Consider the following 21,039-nt stretch of genomic DNA (forward strand, 5'->3'; position numbering starts at 1 on the left):
TCTGCAGCACTGACAGACACCTGAAAAGAATACAAATGGATCAGTCTTGGACTCAAAATTCACCACTGCTAATGCAGGGTCTCAGCAGATGAACCACTGAGGGTGGATCATTCAGAGATGGGCTTTTGAAAACTCCTGAATACAGTACCACTACTGTACTCTGCTATATACCTATGTCTCCACCACAAGTGTTCAGTCTTTTTCAGATTAGAAATGGAGCTTCTGACCTCTCCTCAACTGGACACATCTCAGTGCAGTCACACAAGCTCTAGCAAAGAATGATTATTCTCTTTTACACTCAGCATTACCACAGATCTGGAATTGCTTGTCCTGATGTCTTCTTCATCTACACCACTTCTGTGTCACTGCCCAGTGCCCTGGGGACAGCCAAGAAATTGCAAATTACTGAACATATTGTCAGGATACAGAGTTCATAGAGATATTCAAAAGCCAATTGGACACAGCCCTGACGAGTCTGCTCTCACTGACCCTGCTTTGAAGGAGTGGGAGGTTCGCTTCAACCTCAACCATTCTATGACTATAGGAGCCGTCTCTGGCCTCTCTGAATGTAAGCATGTTTGTAAAGTTACTGCACATGTAACATTGCAATTCTATTTGGCTACTGAAGGTACTTTAGGAAACACTAATGTTCTGTGTTTTCATCTTGCTTGCAGCATGATTTTAAGGGTGGAGAAATTCACTGCCTCTCTAGCATCTTGGGACGCTTCGTAACATGGCAGAAGTTATATTTTACTTTACAGGACACCTGAGCACAGTTTGTGCCTCGCAAAAGCCACCATTTGATACCATAAACAAGGCTGTTTCCGTTATCATGTATTCTTGTTCTCAGTCAATGTGTCAAAATCAGGCTGTAGAACAAATGCTTGTCAGAATGTAGCTGGGATTTTGATGCAGTGTCCAGATCTGGCTTAGGTACAGCAAGTACATTGGGTTGTGCTGCTTGCCGAGTATTTGTTAAATGTTAACAGTGGGCTTGGAACTTGCAAGGCTAAGGGAGGGCTTCCCTGCAGCTCCTTTATAACTAAAAGACAAACCGAGGGAGAAAAAAAAAAACCAAAACAACAGAAAACCCTCACAAAAAAACAAGGAACGCCCAAAGACTTGTAACAGAACGCTAACGTAAGTATTTTAAAACTCAAACATCTTTGTTTTTCCACATAAGCTGATGTCAAAGAAAGCAGCAAGTGAAAATTGCTTCTGAGGGCATGTCAAGGGAAGTTCTCTAAGGCAGGGAGGAGAAGGAGTTGTAGTGGAAACACAGGACATTACAACAGCTTTCCTACCCATGGGGCTTTATGTCCTTGATTGAACATTTCTGTGGCCCACTCAGCACTGCTCTGTCACATACACTGAAGGTCTTTGGCACAGGGGCAGTTAGTTTTCACTGTCCTTACAATAGTGTGGGCTTTGCATCCACGCTGCCCTGACCTCCCTTTTCTCTCTCCCTCCCCCTGATCAAACACCATTAGACGCAGGAAGAACCTTGTTGTGGTTCTCCTGCTCGTAACACAATTTGCTATGTGAATACTTCCTGTGCACCCTGCCAACATGGCACCTCTCCAAGACATAAGACTGGTGTTTGGAGATGGTCACACAAAGCATGATACTTCCTACTACCACTGCTCTGTCCTTCACCTTCCTTTGCCCTGCTGTGGGCAAGGACTATAAATATCAAATGTCATGAATGAAACAAAGATGGAGACTGCCTGCGTGTACCAGGTGAGTGCTTCCAGCGGCATGGTTTGATGTCCTTCAGATGGGCAGGGATGCACAGAGTCTTCTTTAAGACATCATTCAAATAATTTTCAATGTAGAAAAAGAAGAGAATTTATGTGAAACTTTAGTTGCATAAAAAAGTGAAATAAACTGTGTGTTCCTGCATGATAATTTCCCCTGTTACCTGCACAGAGATTTAAATGAATACTGGGAAAAATTTTCAGCGCTTCAAAATATAGATTTTATATGCTATGAAAAAAACAAATAAACAAAGGAACAATTTTTGTGTTACAAGAGTCCCTGGTATTTCCCCCCATCTCTAATACTTATATGTTAACTCCAGTAGCTACACAACTTGCTGATGCAATTTTTCTAAAGTTTATTCTTCTCCTAAATGCTACCTAGAGAAAGACATGAAAGTTAATGTCAGATTCATACGATTATCTCTCTTCTCAATCCATGTATCTTTCTACAGGGAAAAAAAAACCAAAAAGAAGAAAAACCCCAAAATACAAATATGCCTAAAAGAACCTGACACAGGAAATACACAAGAGAAGCAATCTGAGAAAAGATGGAGAAGATAAATATGGCAGAAGAAACAAAGAAAGGATTACTAGAAAGAGGAAATGAAATATCAGTAAAAAGATTTGACATGACATACAACAAAGTAATATGAGGCTTTAGTGATGAAAGCACTAACTTCAAGTAGAAGGAAATAAATTCTATCAAACGAGCCAACACAGAAGTGGACCATTTTAAAGACAGCATGGTTGAAGGTAACATTCTGAAGTTCATGAAAGCATGCAGAAAGAGGAACTGAAACCAGTTTTAGTTAAGAGACAAATCTTAACACAATCAAGGGTTTCAGCTGTGGGAACAAAAACGTATGAAATCCACGTAAAAGTCAACTGAGTGCATGACAACAGCACTTGGAGCCCCACACTGATTTCTGACCTGCTTCAAAGATCCATGCAGTCTGTTAAGTTTGACCTCTGACATGGTCTGAGAGCTGGTCTTTCCCTCAATGATAGTCCTGGCAGCACAGATACACAGATTCAGAGATAGCCAAAATGCAGTCAAACAGTCAAAAAATTAGAGTTATTCCATCAGTTTGTGGATTTAATTTATATCCTACTGTTTACTCATCTTTTGTCACATATTCTGTTGTTTTAACAATGGGGAACACAAAATTCACTTAAGTAATCTCTTTATTTGAATGTAGGCTATAACCTACAGTAATTATGAGCAGTATGTAGCAATATTTTCACTATTTAGGACAGGAAGTGAAAAATACCAAACACATCTAAAATTGCAATAGGGATTTGTGCAGACAGAAGGTAATTACACAAAGTGGACTTTGGCCAAGACTCTCAGAATATGAAGCAATCTCAGAACCTTGTGAAAATTACCATGGGATCTTTAATGATAAGTGGGCTAAATCTTCACTTAAATTGTCCTAAAAATCATGCCTTCTCTGACAGCATATTGCTACAGAGTGACAGGACCATTGTATTCCAAAATTAGATGGTATGTCCAGCACTACAGCACACAAGTGGAAAATCAAAAACAAACAAAAAAACCCCCCAAAGCACAGTCATTTAAAAAACAGACCACGAGAAGACATCTCAAGTGTTTCACGTGCACAGAATTGCTTGCTTCCCCCTCTAATTTATTTCAGATTAGTAAGAGATCTGTTATTTTAGGTCAGTGTTATGACAATGGAAGTATGCCAACTTAACCTTCATTTTCTTAATTAGCATTTAACAAGAAGCTTGTCCTCTTCTAGAAATATTTCCTTCCATAAGGAAGAATAACCTTGAACAGAAGACAAATCTAAGCCAAGGGAAAGAGAAAAATGAAACTGAAGCTCCAAATACATTTACATGTGTTTTAAATATATTTATTTACATACCCTTAAAATGTAAATAAAATAGATCTCAGTAAAAAATTACTTCATCTCCCAGAAACAAGCAAAGCACTGTATCTGTATTCATAACTACTCTGGGGAAAACCAATCACAAAAAAAACTCCCTCTTTTACACATGCTCCCTACCATGGACCATGTGCTCATGTAACTCATTGTTTATCTAGTCTGGAGATAAAAATGCCATGAAAAAGCAATCACAAGGCAGATGGCTGGTTTCACTAATCTGACCCTATTTCTTCCAAGTAAATCTAGTCTACAACAGCGATGCCCCAAATAATCCACCATTCCTATAATACTTAGATTTGCATATTTAGGTTAGAAATGCCTGGCATGGCTGGATTAAGATTTTCCCCCAGTAAAACAATGTTTTGTCATCAATTCTCCCGCAGAGACCATGCAGATTCTTAAAGCAGACATGTCAACACACTGAAAACCTGAGTGAAAGCACACTCACAAAACAGTCTCACCACCAATGCTCACCTCTATAGGTGCAATGCCTTTTACTCTGTTTAAACCTGACTGTATAGAGTGACAAATGCAGAGATTCTCTCTGTAGCCGCCCCCATGATAACAGATGACAAGATGCAGCACAAGCTTCATCTCTTGCTAATTAAACGAATCAATTAAGAGACTATTGTTGCAACTGTGTAACTGCTGTTCTATAGTGGCAATAACAACCCCACGGGGAGGTCTTTTACTACATTAAAATGCTGTCCTCCACAACTCCATTTGATATTATTAGAAACAGTTATTTGCGTCTTGCTGTCATATTAGTAGCAAAGGCAAATTATGGAAATATGCAGACCAGAATGGTCCCAGTATGAGATCAGGTTTGGTTTTCAACCTCCAAGGGAACAATTGCTGAAATTCCAAAGTTCCCTAAAGTTCTTTAATGGAACTGATAAATCTATCAGCACAGCATCCATTTAGATTCTAGGTAAGGGTCACATATTTGCATACTTTCCTGCTAAGCTGATACAATTCAACTAGATAAATTATCATATTAAGTTTACCCTCCTGAGTTAAACTGATGGAGTTCAAAATTGTTTTCGATGGTTGTCATTAATCGCTGTTACATCCTAAATGCTCACTTTGAAATCTAATTGTGCTGGTGTACCAAGGGTCATGTTAATAGCATTTTTAATGTTAAATCTTTGTAAAACATGTTTATTTTACTGATATTACCACTGAAGCCTAGAAGACTAATGAGAAACAAAGTGTATTTATTAACAATAAAAACTTCATTTAAAATTTACATTCAGAGACTTAAATTAGCTTTACTAACTTCATCATGCCTTTGTTTCATTAAGATTCCTGATTAAGCTTCGAAGTCATACAAATTAATACCTCCTAAACAGTTCTTGGGTATATGCCGAAGTTGCAGACATCAAAAGGCTGTTCAAAAACATGGGCTACATGTATGTTTAGTAAATATCTTCATAAGAAAATGCCTATCTTCACTATGAGGTAACAGTCTTGATATAGTTTAAAAAAAAACCCACCAACACTTCTTTGGCCAAATTGTGCAATTAATAATTATTTCAGTGGTAAATCATAGTCTGCCAAAGTAAATCACCCGAGTTACACCTTTGGGTAAGCTGTCCACTTGTCTTCCAAGAAGTAACAGGCTAACCAACCAAGTTCAGTCCTTGTCCTTAATGTGTTACTGAGCTCAGTAAGAAAATTGTCAAATGAAGTAGGGAAAATCAAAAATCCTAATTTTTCCACTGTTTATTTCTGAGGGATGAGGGGCCTTATTTATTATAAAGAAAGACCACTATACTACAGATAGCACACACACTACAGAACCCACCAACATTAAGGACTTTCATGGAAATCCTGACCTGCTTGTGATATCATCACATTTTTTTCCTGCAAATTAAAACTCTAATTGACAACAGATAAAATAACAAGATAAAAAAATGAATGAATAGAAAGCAAAACATTAGAATTTAAATGCAATAGCCTACTTCCAGCCTGGTTTTGTAAGAACACAATGCTTGCAATGCAGATTTCTGCCTCTCAATCCCCATTCCCAATTCCTTATCCAATTTGCACCGCCATACACTATTTAAACTGCTGATCAATTTCAGCAAAATTGATTCAAAGAAAAGCTAAGTCCATCTACCTACAAGTACCATAGCTATGTTTTCACAACTCTTCTGAAGAGCACTGGCTCTGTTACAGAAACAAGACCAAAATCCATAGTCCAGTTGAGGGAAATTTGGCAGCAGCCAATTAGGTATCCAACAAGCACCTATGCATCCTCATCTTCACCTTAGCACCACCACCTCTTGTTCAAGGAGATCTCAGGCAAAAATTACAGGACTTGTAATGTTGTTCTGTGGGAACCTGCAGCACTTCCAGTTTATTTTAAGTCACAGAAGCAAAATTTAGAAAGAACTCCAAGCACCTTCTTATTTCTCTTTCCAAAAGAACATTGAGCAAGATTTCCAAAATAGTCTGATTATTTTGACTTTAGGGACATGGCTTTTTGTAACACTGGTATTTCTAGATCACTCAGGTGTTTCTGAGTTTACCCTCAATGGACAGTTTTAATATATTTAGTATACATTCTGCTTTAAACCATGCAAGTAATAAATAGGAGAACTGAGATGTGAACAGCATATGTAGCTGTGTGACTGCACCTGATCATTCACACCTCATGGAATGGAAAAATTCTCACTGCTAAGTCCTAATGATGGTCGTTACTTTCACAAGTGAAATCCTTGTTATGTGAGTTACCCCCTTTCTACAGGATAGTGCAGCACACCTTGCTGCCAGTCTCAGGATTCTCATCATCCAGGTTCAAAAGGAAGTTATTGTTTCCAGACACAACTGCATGTTTTTTCTGTTGTCACCTTTTGCACTACTGAAATGCCACTGATGATAGTTCTACTACTAGAAGCACTGTGGTTCACAGTGCCTCTGAAAATGGATGAAAAGAAAATAAAACCTGTACAACAATACAATTCCCTTTAGATCAGCAGGGACCCTAATCTTAAGGTTTGTGAATAGGAAGAGCAAAGAAACCATTTTAAAAAAGACATTAACTTGCAAAATAATCACCTACTGGCCTGTATTTATTTTCTTGCGGTTAGTACTCTATATATTCCAATAAATACCACCTTTGTAACCTCTTCAGGTCTTCAACCAATGTTTGAAAGTCTGCATAAATCTATAGTATCTAATTTCAGAAATAGCATATATAGAAAGAAAAGCATAAAGAAGGAAAAGAACTTGTTAAGAACTGCAGTGATTTCTAAGGGTGAAAGAAGCAGGTTGTTAAACATTTGCCATTGTGAGCTGAGTCACTCAAACAGCCAAAGCTTTAAATGCAGGGAGAAGGAAAAAAGGAGGAGGAAGCTGTCTGCTGATGAGATTATACACAGATTGCAGGGTTTCATGACAATTTGCAAGCCTCGGTAATGGGACAAAAAGTTGGAAGTTTGCTGTTGAAGCAAAAGCAGGTAAGCCATGGCAAGAGGGAGCAGAAGGGAGAATCAGCAGTGAGAAAAGTTAATATACTGGCCTGTAGCTCCTAAGATTACCTTAGATACATAATTAAAAGAAGAAAATACAGTAAGACAGGAGCAAAGGCGAAGATTTTGAGGACTGCCTTTATGTAAAGCTCTCCATTTCTGACTGCCATGAACAGGATATAGAACTAACAACCCTGAATGCATATGGAATTTCCCCTTGCCAATCCATCTCAAAGTAGCTAAAACCCAAAACTCATTAATACTAACTGTGATTACTACTGCACTAGAATATATGCAGCCAGGGCTTGACAGAGACTACTTTTTCTAAATCCAGTATTCTCGAGCTGGAATTTGCGGAACTGGTTGCAGTGACGGGTGTCAGGAATATTTTAAATGGGTTTGCAAAAAGGCTGAAGAAAAGGACATGTAGTATCAACAGGCTTATAGTAATTATAAGTGAGCATAAGCTACCACAGCAAAACTTCAAATATTATGTAAATCAATGGTGGCAAAAAGCACTCCATTGGTGATCAGCAATGGAAAATCCTCCACCGAGATGCATCAATCAAGAAAAAAGTGCTAGGAAACTCAGAAAGCACCTAAAGATGGCTTGACTCTTAAGCCAGAGTAATTCCAATCTGTTCCATGTGGTTTCCTATGTTGTGTTCCCCTATATTGTTATGTAATATACTGAGCAGTATGTCATGTATGTGTTCTTTCATCACTCCTCAGAAGAAAAAATACAACAGTTTATATTTCTGCTACGATGTTAGAGAATATCAAAGAAACAGGATAAATGATGTGCAGAGGATAGGGACCATCTCTTTGGAGGAAAGTGATCCATTGGGTCAGCAGAGCATCACTGTCAAGCATGGCCTTCAGCCCAAAGCTGACAATGGCATTACAGACACGATGGAGCCAGGCTGCTCATTATCTGAACATACACAGCTTCTTTATTTCTAATTCCACACACAGTCTAGAATACGTTTAATGCTTGCACAATAATCTGCAGTTCTCTATATACTCACAGCTTTCTTAGTGTTAAAGGCTGCCTGCCCAGACGTATTTCACTGCTAAAGTCCAGCTGAGAGGCCTGAATAACCAACAAATGACTGGGGCCAGCAGTGGGCCAGCCAGAAACATTCCTCTCACGTAAGAGAACAGAAGGTGGAACGAAAAGACAAAAGACACAACAGAAAATGGAGGGTAATTAGAAAGACAGGAATGAAGGTTGGACTTTGGTCTTCTGAGTACCCAAACACCCATTTCTTTGTATTGAAGAGGGTGAAGCAGAAACTCAGTGTATGGATCTTAGTGTTTTTCTACAGATTTTATGTATCTGTTTTATATGATCTTTACATCTAGAGAACAAGTCCTGTGAGGAGCAGCTGAAGGAGATGGGGTTGTTTAGCCTGGACAAAAGGAGGCTCAGGGGGGACTTACACACTCTACAAATGCCTGAAAGGAGGTTGTAGCCAAGTGGGGACTTGTCTCTTCTCTCAGGTAACAAGCGACGAGAGAAAACTGCTTCAAGCTGCACCAGGGGATGTTTAGATCAGATATTTAGAAAAATTTCTTTGCAAAAAAGGTTGTCAAACATTGAACAGGCTGCCCAGGAAAGTGGTGCAGTCACTGTCTCTGAAGGTATTTAATAGACATGTAGACATAGCACTTGGGGACATGGTTTAGCGGTAGATTTGACAGTGTTGGGTTAATGGTTGGAACTGATCATCCTGGAGATCTTTTTACAATCTAAACAATTCAGTGATTTTATGTTTTTGACAAACCTACTTCTGTGAGCTGCCTACACAGAGGAGACACCCCATAAAGGACTGCTTCCTTATTTCCTGCACTCTTGCTTTTGGGCACAGTTTTGGACATTAATCTGAATCATGTACTATCTTGCTTCCTTTTCCTTTGTACAATATATAGCACAACCAGATTACTTGCTGTTATGGTAATGCTATTAATAAATACACTATCGAATAAATCTAGCATGAAGTGGCATAATAGCAGGACTCCATCAGCACACCACATCTAGTGACATTCATCAGAGGGGACAAATGAGCAAAAACTCATGTAAAATCTCAACTACAGCAATAATCCAGGATCTCCTCTGCAATAAGTCAGTAAGGATTCAAAATGCTATCCTCACAAGAAAACTAAACCAAACCAGTGCAATTTCCCATTCAACAACTATTTCTTACAGCTACAAAGTTGGTTGCTCCTCAGGCAGAAACATCCTCATACATCTTCCAAAAGTGCAAATCCATATCATATCAGAGACTCAAAACCCTCTATCAAAAAACAATTTGGAGAAAATAAGCTATCTAATGCCACTACAGATTGGAGAGAAAAGAAATGCTCATGTAGCAATGAATTTCTACACGTGATCAGAACCAAAAAAAAAAAATATTATTACAAATCCATGTAGACCCCCAAGTGATGCTAACAGTATGCACTCAAAGCTATGATATCACTGGAGAAAGCAACATGATTTTTCCTGTTCTCCTCTAAAATAACAGAAATATGCCGCTACACCAACAGAAACATTCATCTTACTGTCCAGATGTTTACCATATGCCATGCAGCAAAATTCATATTATACTGTTGTCTTTCATCTGCAATGCAGCCTTCTCTGTCCTCCACCTAACTAACTGGAACCGCCAGGATATTTCTAATAGAGAAGCACAGCTTTCACTTCCCCTCAGAGTGTCAGCTGCCTTCCTAAAGCAGGGCTTGTGTTTTGTCAAAATTCAGCAGCAGAGTTGTTTCTACAGCCCAATGTCAAAAAATCAAGTGAAGCCATTAATTGAAGCTGATGCCTTCCTGACAAGCCAGGCAAGCTGTGCTCCTTACAAGATGGCTCTAAAAATATATTCTGCTGGACAGGTCAGTGGTCTGTGCACTCTATAGCACCATGCTGCCTGCTACTGCTGGAGTGCCATCAACATTTGCCCTGATCAAAAGGAACACAGAATACTCAGTTATCCTTTATGTTTGCTACTAAAAAAAAAAAAAAAAAAAAGAGTAGAGAAGTAACTTTGCAAGCAGTTTATTATGATGATAACAATATATTATAATAACTATAATAGGCAATCAAGACTCTTTTGCTGCTAAATTTTCCTTTCAAACACTTCCTAAGTCAACTGCACTTAGCAAGGCCTTGATAAGAAATAAATAATGGTGAACTCAAAATGTATTTCTAGGGACTTCATTAAGATAACATTTTCTTTGTTTGAACATTTACATTTATGTATGTGCATATGTATACATACGCAGACTCTGTATCTGTGTGTGCAACAATTTGTAGTGGATATCATTGTAACTTCCCTCCCATTACCTAGGCTGAGTATATTATGTGTAAATCAGAACAGTACAAGGATGTTAAACAAGTGAAGGACAAATGAAAAAGCAGGACTTAGGGGAAAGGAGGACAGTGGGCTAGAAGAACATAGAGAAGCACAAGCACGGACTGGATTCTATGGGAAAACTATGGATTCTATTGGTATTGGAACAAACCCCGGGAAGTAGACTTCATTACTGTTTCTCTACCCTGATTGCTGAAGTTGTCTCTCTGGGTTTGATCAGCAAGACATGCATAATTTATATTAAATAAAATAATCTGAGTACTCAAGGCTTTTCTGTTTAGTCCTCCTGAGAATTTTAGTTGTAATCACATACTTCATTCCCCAAATAACTAGGATTCAATAAACACACATGAGCTAGTCAGTAAGATCTAACATGTATTACAATCCATTAGCTGTTTCATCATCTTTTTTTTTTAAAGCTAAAAGCACATAAATTCTAGTCCCTCTTTTATAGTCTTTTCCTGTTGCACAAGGCCCAGAACATGAGTTCTGGTCTGTAAGTGAGACTTCAAGGCACTTCTAACAAAAGAATACAAAATATTTTCATATCTAATTTGAACAGTTTTAATATTTAATGTCACTAAATACACAATCAGAATTTTCCCTGCTACAGCACCCACTTAGAGAGAAATCAATTAAAATTTAGTCAGTATTATCAAGTTGCATTTGTGTTTGTATCTTATCTACTTGGAGTAATTATTTTCTTCTCACACAAAGACTATATGATCAGCCACCTAGCAGCACTCTCACATACACAGGTTGCAACTCCAGAGCTGAAGCATCATCATAAATACAACAGTGCAGAACAAAACTTCATTTTTGTCTTTATGCTACTGCTACTCTGCTTGTTATTAAGACAAACAAATAAATATACATAGACAGAGATGTATTTATAGGAGTAATAATTATATGGGGCACTTTTCATTTCTAAAAACAAACGTGTAAGGTAAAAACATAAATGCAAGGTATTCTTGTTACATTTACTTTTACCATGTTACACCTTACCAACAATGGGTTCATAGAACTTGCAGAAAAACTAATCACAAGTAGAATGAAAGCATGATAATATGCAATCCTAATCCCTTTATGTCCAAAACAAATAGTACACAAAGATGTTAGGACTAAATTCTAAATGGAATATTTCATTCCTAGGCTTTTCACTGCTATTATCACTACTGTGAAATCTATTGGCAGCAAGCAGGTCAACTCACTTTAGAGATGCATATGGAACTTGGAAAAATTCAGTGGCTGCATTTCAACCATGCAAATCACAGAACTAGAAGCTGCTTCAATCACATGTATGTTTATAAGCATCCATGACCTAACACAAAACTTGTATATTATACATGACTATCCCACAGAACAATTTTATAGAGTAAATTCTGTCTAGTGATAAAAATCTAATCAGGATTTTAGGCATCCTCCTATCCAGCAAACAAAAACTGAGAGAACTACAGAGTACCAAATCTGGTTAGAGTGAGAAAACAACAGCAGTCTTTGCATTACTAAACAGTTTTTCCTAAGACAGTTACTGGGATATCCACTCTGGAATCTAGGGGTGTGTGATACAGTGAAGCAATAGAGATCAGAAAGCTGATGTGGTGAGGAAGACTGGGATTGATCCTGATGTGCACCAAACCTCAGTATATTGCAATAAGCTTACAAATCTACAATCAGCTACTTTAAGATCCCCTCTAAATGAAAGAGATGCAGACTTGAATCAATAAAAAGGTAGGACACAGATAATGTGCCATGGAAGTTAGCTTCATTCAGCCTACATTCACCTGCTAAACTCAGAATATCTACACATAATACTGACCCCCATAACTACAAGTGTAAATGTACTAGAAGGGTAATTTAGCTACTTTCTGCTTACATTATGTTCTTCTACCAACTTAACTCTTTTCATTACAGTTATTATATGCTTACCACTGTGCCTAGAAACTGAATGCTTGTCTCTCCAGAGGCATTCCGAGAAATCCGCTGAAAAACACAAATGTAAGAATTGATTAAAATTGATTAAACTCAAGATTTGTAACCATTCCATTTTCTTTGTCACATCACTGTAAAGTAATCAAAAATAACTGAATACATAAATCTATACATAAAACAGATAAAATAATTTCCTTCAACAGAAGTACTTGAAATCTAAATCATACTTCATCTCAGATTTTGGTTTTAGTTGAGTCAACTCAATAAAATTTATTTTTGAAGGACAATGAAGGCAAATATGGCCAAGTGCAACACAGAGCAACCTTGTGCTTGAATGTCATGAATAATGAGGCTTCTGTCATCTCTGTGATTCTGTATTCCTGTTACTCACATTTAGTATTATCTTCATTCTCTCCTAATGAGAGACATTTTAATCTCTTTTTAAAATGCAAACCTCCAATGATGCTACTTTGAAAACAGAAAAAAAAAATGACCTTATGAAATGTCTGGTCACCTACTGTGGTTCAGGAGTTGATTGAAGTTATTAAAGAGTCTTCAAATATTACATTGTCAGTGAGCAGCAAGACAATGCAAGAGAAAATATATTACTGGTTTCACACAGTATTAAACATAATTTAAATATGCAAAACGTGTAAAGAATTCTTTCTTCCTGCGAATAGTTTTCTCCTTCAGCGTCAAAAGTTTTTTCTCACATTTCATTCCTACTACTTAAGCTATGGCCCACATAGGTCCCAACTCAAGGAACACAGCCCTTATTTTAAACAATGCCAAGCGTACATAAAAGTATTAAAGCACAGATTTGAGAAGATGAGCATTATTGCAAAGAACTGCACAGAAATCTCCACACTTTAAAGAAAAAAAATCATAATAACAGGGCTGCAAATAATCCTGAGAGACCTTCTAGCCTAATGCTCCCAGCAGAATCAAAAACATCGGTGTAACTCCCAAATGACATGTTTCTGATTCATTTTCAAAAGCTTTCAATTGCAAAAATTTCAGTGTCCCTAAGCAATTTGTCCAGTGTTCTGCATCTTTATCATAAGGAAGTTTTTTCTTAATATTTGATTAAAAATAAACCTCATATTAATTCTCATCTTTTTCATTACACACAGGAAACACAGATTATTCCCTTCCTTTCTACAGCTACCTCCAGGTATACGAAGAGCCCTGATCATGGCTCCCCTAAGTCTTGTCTTGTGTAGATCAAATGAGAAAGTGCTACAAAACAATAGCCAGATATCCCCCAAAACAATTTTAATAGCAATAAATTAAATCCTGGACCCTTTTCACTAATGGTGCATGTTCCTCAGCTACACTTTATGAAGTAATAATTACTACAGCCCAAACATGCTTATTTTTTGACTTAACAGGTCACACACTGACATTGCAATCTGTACAATCATATGAAAACAAAGGGTGATGTGCCAGAGCCTGACATATTTCAACAATAATGATTAATGGAATGGAAAATATGGGAAATAAAATTTCATACAAAACCTGACATTTACTTTTATAAAGGAAACAGGAATATACACTTTTCCCACAGTCTAGGATAAACACAATCAGGTTTTGGAAACCACAAAGAAGAACAAAGTACCGGCTGCCTACAATGAATGAACCACATGCCAAAACAAACAAGTCCCAACCACTTGATAAGCTGTCAGAAAATGGCAAGCCGAAAAAAATTAAAGGATTTAATTTCTTTTTTTCCTGGAATGCCCTCCACCCTCGTTAGAGTTCTGTCACTTATTGTGCTACCCTTTTGTCCACTTTCAAGGGTCATTAGAGACCTTTTCATGTCCTAATAAAAATTCCATTTTTTTGGCTAATCTCCCTGTCACACAGAAAAACACAACTTAAAAAACAAAACAAAACAAAAAAAAAAACCAGAGCCTTTTGTCATTTTCTTTAAAGGCTTTCAGAGTAATTCCAGGTAGCTTGACAACTTGACTTACTTTTCACAACTGAAAAGAAAATCATTAAAGTATTTCTTCACACAGATTTTCTTTACTCGCAGCCAAATAAGCTAGCATAGCAAAAACCAAGCCCTTTCAAAAATAATGTAATAACTTCAATAAAGCCAAATAAATATGTATATAAAGAAGGCACTTTCTAAAGCCTCAGCCTCAAGAGAAAACAAAGATAGCAGCATTTTTCCTGCCCTGACACTGTTGGAGCACACTGGCATCACACTATAGTAGTTCCTCACTGCTACTGTTTGCTGTGTCCAAAACACAAAGCATTGCATTCAGTGTCAATTACATTTAAAGTCAGTGGAAGCACTAAAATCTCTCTCTTAAAATAACATCTGGGGGGCAGTGGGGGGGGAATAATGGGGAAGGTGAAGAAAATAGTTAAGAAACAGAGGGGAAAAAGAAATTTCCCTCACGGGTGTATGTAAAAACCAAAAAGAAGAAAGGTAGAGAAATTCTCCAAGTCACAAAACATACATTACAGCAAGTCCAAAAAGAAAACTGCCAGGCTTTTGAGAACAGTGTTACAAAAGAAGTCAGAACATTATCATAATTAATGTTTCAAATTACAGTAAATAAATTTCAGCTATTAGATGTGATTAGATTTTTCTGAAAAGAGTTATTTCTGTTCCACTGGCAGGCTTGTGTTTCTGGGATTTGTAAATGTAATTGATGTTTTCAAGAAAATGAAAGGACATGGTTAACAATTATTCTTTTATTTCCCACCTCTTTAGAAAAAGGACCAGTCTCCAGTTTCTCTTGTAAAGTTAGATATTTACATATTCTATACCTCATAATAGATGGTTTCATATTGCAAGTGATAGCAGGAAAGTAATCAAATAGAGGTAAAAATAAAGAATAGCTAATTATAGGCATTGTCATTGCTCTCCTAATAAATTGCAAATTATTTGCTAGGAGGTTTACACCAAAAAGGCAAGGGAAATTTATCATTTGTTCAAAAACAAAGCATCCTTATGTGCTTACCTGCCAATACAGTGAAATTATATTGTTGACATAAATTATGCAATCTTAGATATAACCAATTTCTTTTCTGGTTGAATCAGAGCACAGAGCTTCAGAATAACTTAATTAGTATCACGTGAGTTAAAAGTGTATTTTTCTTTCCTTATGAGAAAGTAATAAGCTAACTCAAATCTGAAAAAAAATCACAACTTCAAAAAATCCATCTGCAGTCTCAAAGCTGTCAAATGGGTGTGAGTGTTACATAAATATTATATGTATTTTTACACACACGTTACAGTATGTTATACTGCATATGCTATGTATATACAAACAAAATGCCTATGCACACATGTAAAAATAGAAAAGTGTATACAATCATACAAAATGTGTTTGATTCTCCTCCTCTAGCTTGTGTATGCTATACCACAGTCATTTTACAAATAATCATTTTAATCTGTAAATCCCAGTAAATTAGAAGATGTTAGTGTGATATGACTTTAAATTCTTCTGCTTTGCCATAGAAAATTATTTCCACTTAGTTGGGTATCAATGATGTATTCATTGTAAGATGCAATAGGGTTAAAATCAGCTTTGCATTAAGCCTGCAAAGGATGAGCACTAGCAGATAAAAATGGTAACAACCTTTACATGAAGAAAGATAAAGCAGCTCAAGAAAAAATAAAAAATATAGTACTGAAAGACATGCCTAATTGACATTATTAGACAACAAGATCTTAGAATATTTTCCACAAATCTTCTGGTCTCTAACTGTCCAAGTTACTAGAATGGAGAAGCTACAGAGAAGGAATGATACAAAAACAAAGAAACTCCAACAGACCAAAAGCAAATTATTTTTTTTGCTTCGCTTACAAATGAAGAAGTAAGCAAAGACTGACCCAAAGTCAGAATTAATTTGAACTGGCTAAGGGATTCAGATAAATACATACACAACCTTCTCAAACACAATTATCTTGAACTACTATATACTGGCTTTATTTGATGAAAGTAAAAGATGGGAGACCATTTCTTTTTTTCTGGAGACAGAAAACACACAGATTGTCACTCAGCCAATGTTTTTTGCAATTTTTTCAAGCTATGGCATGACTACTCCCAGTTGGATAACATGCAGCAAAGTACCAAACCAAAACCAAAATTACAAGCCCAGAAAATTTATGGATAGGCTACAGATAAAATTTTGAGCAAAACATTGGTAGTTTCCCAGCATTTGCTGTTTTTCAGAATGCAGAATTTCTTGCAGCCCAGCCCCTATTGCTTCATTTCAACTGCTCACTAACAAAAATTCTGAACATCTTACGCCAGGAATTTCAAATGGAGGATGCTATCCACTTTTTGGTGAATATTTATAAATTCTTCAAAATTCCACCTAACAAAACACAGGCCAGAATCATCCCCAGGTAGGTTTAATTAAAAAACAAATGATTCCCACAATAGGGAAGTCAGCGACAAAAAAACCCACATTATTTCACCTTGTAAAGTTCTAACAGATTACTTTCCTAGTACTTAATCTATGAGATTTTCTGTACATGAGGGTGCTTGGGCATCTGGAAAGCTCCATCTTCCAACCATGTCACTCCTACCTTCAGAGTCCCACGGTTAGGTCAGAAGGGAGGAAAAGGCTGCAGACATAGCTGTGAAACCTTTAAGTCATCCTCTTAACAAAAAGGGGTGATTAATTTAATCTTATCAGTCTCCTTTTCTCTCTCCTTCTAGAAAGCAGAACTTCATTTCAGCACTGCCTTTCCACCATGCAAAATCCCAGCTGAGGGATGTAATCCCAGACTAGCAATGTGACCAAGATTTGTATTATGCTGGAGTCTGTCTATATTGCACTGCATGCTCAGACCTGTTCACCCTCACAAGCCTTTCCACTTCAGGAATGACCCTACTTTTTCACAATTTAACATTCTGCACTGGTGGTGCCATCATTTTCTCCCCTTAGAGCACGGAAGTTAGTCCACCTCTTACAGATGGGAAGTTATCCTGATTTTGTGCACTGCTCTACCCTTAGCCATTACCAGCTTCAGTCCACACTTTATAGTAAATGAAGGCTCAGCGAGTTGTTCTTCCTTAGGGCATGCCCACATTTCCCAGGTTCTTACAAGGGCAGCAATCATCCAGTGGGGAAAGAGATAATCAAGTGCTTTATGTGAAGTGTTTTGACTTGTGAAAGATACCCAAGAGTGATGTTAGTGGCACTGTGCTGAAGTAGGCTTTCCCATTAGAAGGAATCCTGCCAGAATGCTGAAATACTGGCCTCCCCTGGCACCTGGTGCAAGCTACCTCAGTCCCTTTCCAGGGACTAAATAGAATCTGTTCCCAAACAGTACAAATATAGATGTTAAATACAGGGTGAATGGCTTACAGGGCATCAATCCACACAGATAATTGTGCAGGTGCAGTTTCTAAGAGGCTGAGGCACTGTATCACTACTTTTTAGGAGTTCTCTTAATGCCTGGGATTCAACTGCAGTAGATGATTTGGGAATTTCTATCCTCCCATAAACAGAAAAATAGAAACACAGATCCTTCCCAATATTTCTTTATGTGATTCTTTATGTCATCCAATGTGACTGTTACTTGTTACTTCTTTTTCGCAAAGTTTTTTTTTACTATTAAAACCACTGCAGGTATGCTATTACCTATACAGAGAGAGCCTTCTAAGTATGTTCATGTGTTTCTTTAATCCTCTGAGATGGGTAGGTATTACGAAGAAGTAGATGACAGGTCTTAAAACTAACAAAAAAGAAAAAATCAAAACAAGATAAACAAACAAAAAACACACAATCCCATCCTCCCCAACAACAACAAAAAAACCCACAAAAAACAAAAACAAAACAAGCAAACAAACAAAAAAACTCCACAGAAAATATTGTTTATTTGTTGCTGGTAAAGAATTAATTTAAAGGACATTTACTTCAACCCAATATTTACAACAATACAATAATTAGGCATTTAGTCTTCTGGGTGAACTTCTAAATTTTTGCTGTTACAATATTAAATCACAACATGACTAGAACTTCTGGAAGTTTTACCCTTGTTTTGGCATGCCATGATACATCTTGCTTCTTTAAGGGGGGAATTATGTAGTCAGAATGTTGCCATGTGATTCAAGATCTGATAATGTCTGTGACTGCCCTGAGAAAAATTCCTGACAGGATCCATAGTCCTTTCTCACTCTTATGTCCCTCCTCTTCCTTCCCCTTTGCTCTCTGAATGTGTTACCACGATCAAGAGAACCATTTCTCATCTTTCAGGGTTTAGAGATCATAAAACTATAATGTTTGTCAGCAACTGAATACTTTGGTCCTTGGACACATACAGAATCCTCATAGTTATTCATCCTGAATATTGTTTGTCTTGAAAATGTATAGCTCCAAGAGGAAATAAAAACGGCATAAGATACCATGACAACTAATGTTACTTGATTAACATCTCAAGTAAGACAGGATAAAACTAATCCCATTTCAGAGGGATTGATGGAACGTATCAGCTGATCACTCCTTTCCTTTATGAATGAGAAAAAGGAAGTATAATCATTTTCATTAAAGAATTGATAAAGGTAGTTCTTCTAGCTGTAGCTTTTATTCCCTTTAATTTTTCCCTTCCATTCAGATATTCTGCACTTGAACCGTGGACAAGAAGTCTATACCAAATTTGGCTAGGTTACCAATAAATGGAACAGGCTGCAAAAAAAAACAGGCAGTGAGCTACAGGTTAATCAATGTTGGCCATCAGGAATTCCGTGCTGGGGCTCACACTGGATTTTCTCAAACCCAGAAGTACAGTATGTGGGTATAGGATAACCAAATGTCTGCACATCATTCTGAGTCCTTCTTCTGGAGACAACCTAGCAAGAGTAATTTTGAAATCATGGTTAAAGGACAACAACAGAGTATGTGCAGTAATTGCACAGCACTAAAAAATGGACTGTCAAGCAGTCATGAACACTGCTCACTAAACCTTCCCAAAATAATTTCCAGGAGTTAAGAAAATAAGTGTTCTGAGGTAATGGTACTTTAGATTGAAAACCTATATAATGTATCCTATCATTATCACAGATTACATCTGAGATCTCAAAACAGCAACATGACAAAAAGGTAATTTTTCTTATAAAAGTAAAAAAATTACACATATGAAAAAAGTCTCTAAAGAGTTGTAGGAAATAAATACTTGGGCAAAGGCTTTGTTCTTCTGTCAGACATTTCCCTGGAACAAAGACTTCATAACCTACAGCAGTCTCATTTTTTTCTGTTATTATAGACCAAAATAATAATCTAAAGAAACATTGTATCAGAGAAGCACTTATATTTGTCATACCCTGGGATGCAGAATATACTACTCCTGCTGCAATTGTTGATGCAATAAATAAATTAAATGAAAAAATAAGTGATGCCATCACCAGAATCCCTTTAACACTAAGTAGAGAAAGGTCCCCTGATAAATCTTCATCTATTTCATTCACAAAAGCACTTGAAGCTTGAGACTGATGATTTCAGCTTTACAGGATCATGTTCTTGTTTAGCAACTCCATTACACTCTTAATTACACCTTACTGTGACTGACAAAGACCTCTTCACTGTAGAGTTTGGGATGCCCAACAGACACAGAACAGTTATGCTGGAAGGGACCGCTGGAAATCAGGTAGTCATGTTCCCTGTTCAAAGCAAGGCTAACGTCCAAGTGGTACTGAACTGCCCAGGACTTTGTCCAGTTGAGTTCTCTCTACATCCTACAGAGCTTCAGTTCATCAGAGACTAATTCTCTGGAAGCCAGGAAATACAAAACAGGAAGTATCACCAGTGCTACTGTAAAATTGCTTTGCTGAAGGTGCCAAAAGCAACAAAAAGTCTTCTAGGGTCCAGGCAGAATGCCTACACTACCTTTAGAGGGTAGAAGGTTTCATAACAGCAAGAGAGCAGAGCTGTGGGCCCAACACCTTGGCAGTGAAAAGGCCGGGTGCATATGATCTAAGGGGACTAAGGGGTAGAAAAGGTGACAAATAATTCAAACTAAACAATCTGTGGTTCTGGATCAGCATGTTTTTGCTACAGGGAACTATCTGCAAGTAAAAGGTATTTAAGGATGAGGTGGGTATTTGATGGTGGGATCAATGAAGGCACAGGAATCAACAGCACTAAGCAGTTGTAAAATTTGTCCATGTAGCATTGCCATAGAGCAGCCTCAAAATCTGATAGGCTGGAGGGGTGGTTTTAGAGAACTTGCTCAAACACAAGTAGCTGTTGCTTTGAGGATCTACCAGATGCACTTTTTCCTTGAGCAACCTGCTCACCCTGTGGATACCTGGTCTTCCTGTGCAGTGTCCCAGCAGAAGGCAACACACTTGCAACCTGACTAGTAAGGACAGAGCTGCAGTTAGGTTGAAGCCCATTTGATAGACTGCATGGATTCCTTGATTTGTCTTGAGGTCCCCTTAGATTCTAGTTCCCATGAGGAATAAAAGATGTTCAAACTCTATGGAAAAAGACAGTTTATTCCTTCCTTCCACCTGTTCCCCAGTTCACACTGGGAGACAGAACAGATCATAGACAATTTCCGCAGGCACAGGGCTCAATGAAATCTAGTTTACTTGTATATGGGAGGAGAAACAGAGAA

General features: G+C 37.4%; 1 protein-coding gene across 2 annotated transcripts in view; it reads right to left on the minus strand.

Moving 5' to 3' along the window:
• The window catches only part of PCCA (propionyl-CoA carboxylase subunit alpha), a 274,540-nt gene that overhangs the window by 46,180 nt on the left and 207,321 nt on the right, over positions 1 to 21,039 (minus strand). For both annotated transcript variants that reach the window (XM_088051153.1, XM_005516806.3), the window contains one exon: positions 12,447 to 12,500. In XM_088051153.1, the coding sequence (XP_087907279.1) occupies positions 12,447 to 12,500 (54 nt within the window). The remainder of the gene's footprint in view (positions 1 to 12,446; positions 12,501 to 21,039) is intronic.

The sequence above is a fragment of the Pseudopodoces humilis genome, chromosome 2, assembly GCF_049639895.1.
Source record: "Pseudopodoces humilis isolate 2021_Gansu_Grassland_sample_001 chromosome 2, ASM4963989v1, whole genome shotgun sequence".
Classification (NCBI taxonomy): domain Eukaryota; kingdom Metazoa; phylum Chordata; class Aves; order Passeriformes; family Paridae; genus Pseudopodoces; species Pseudopodoces humilis.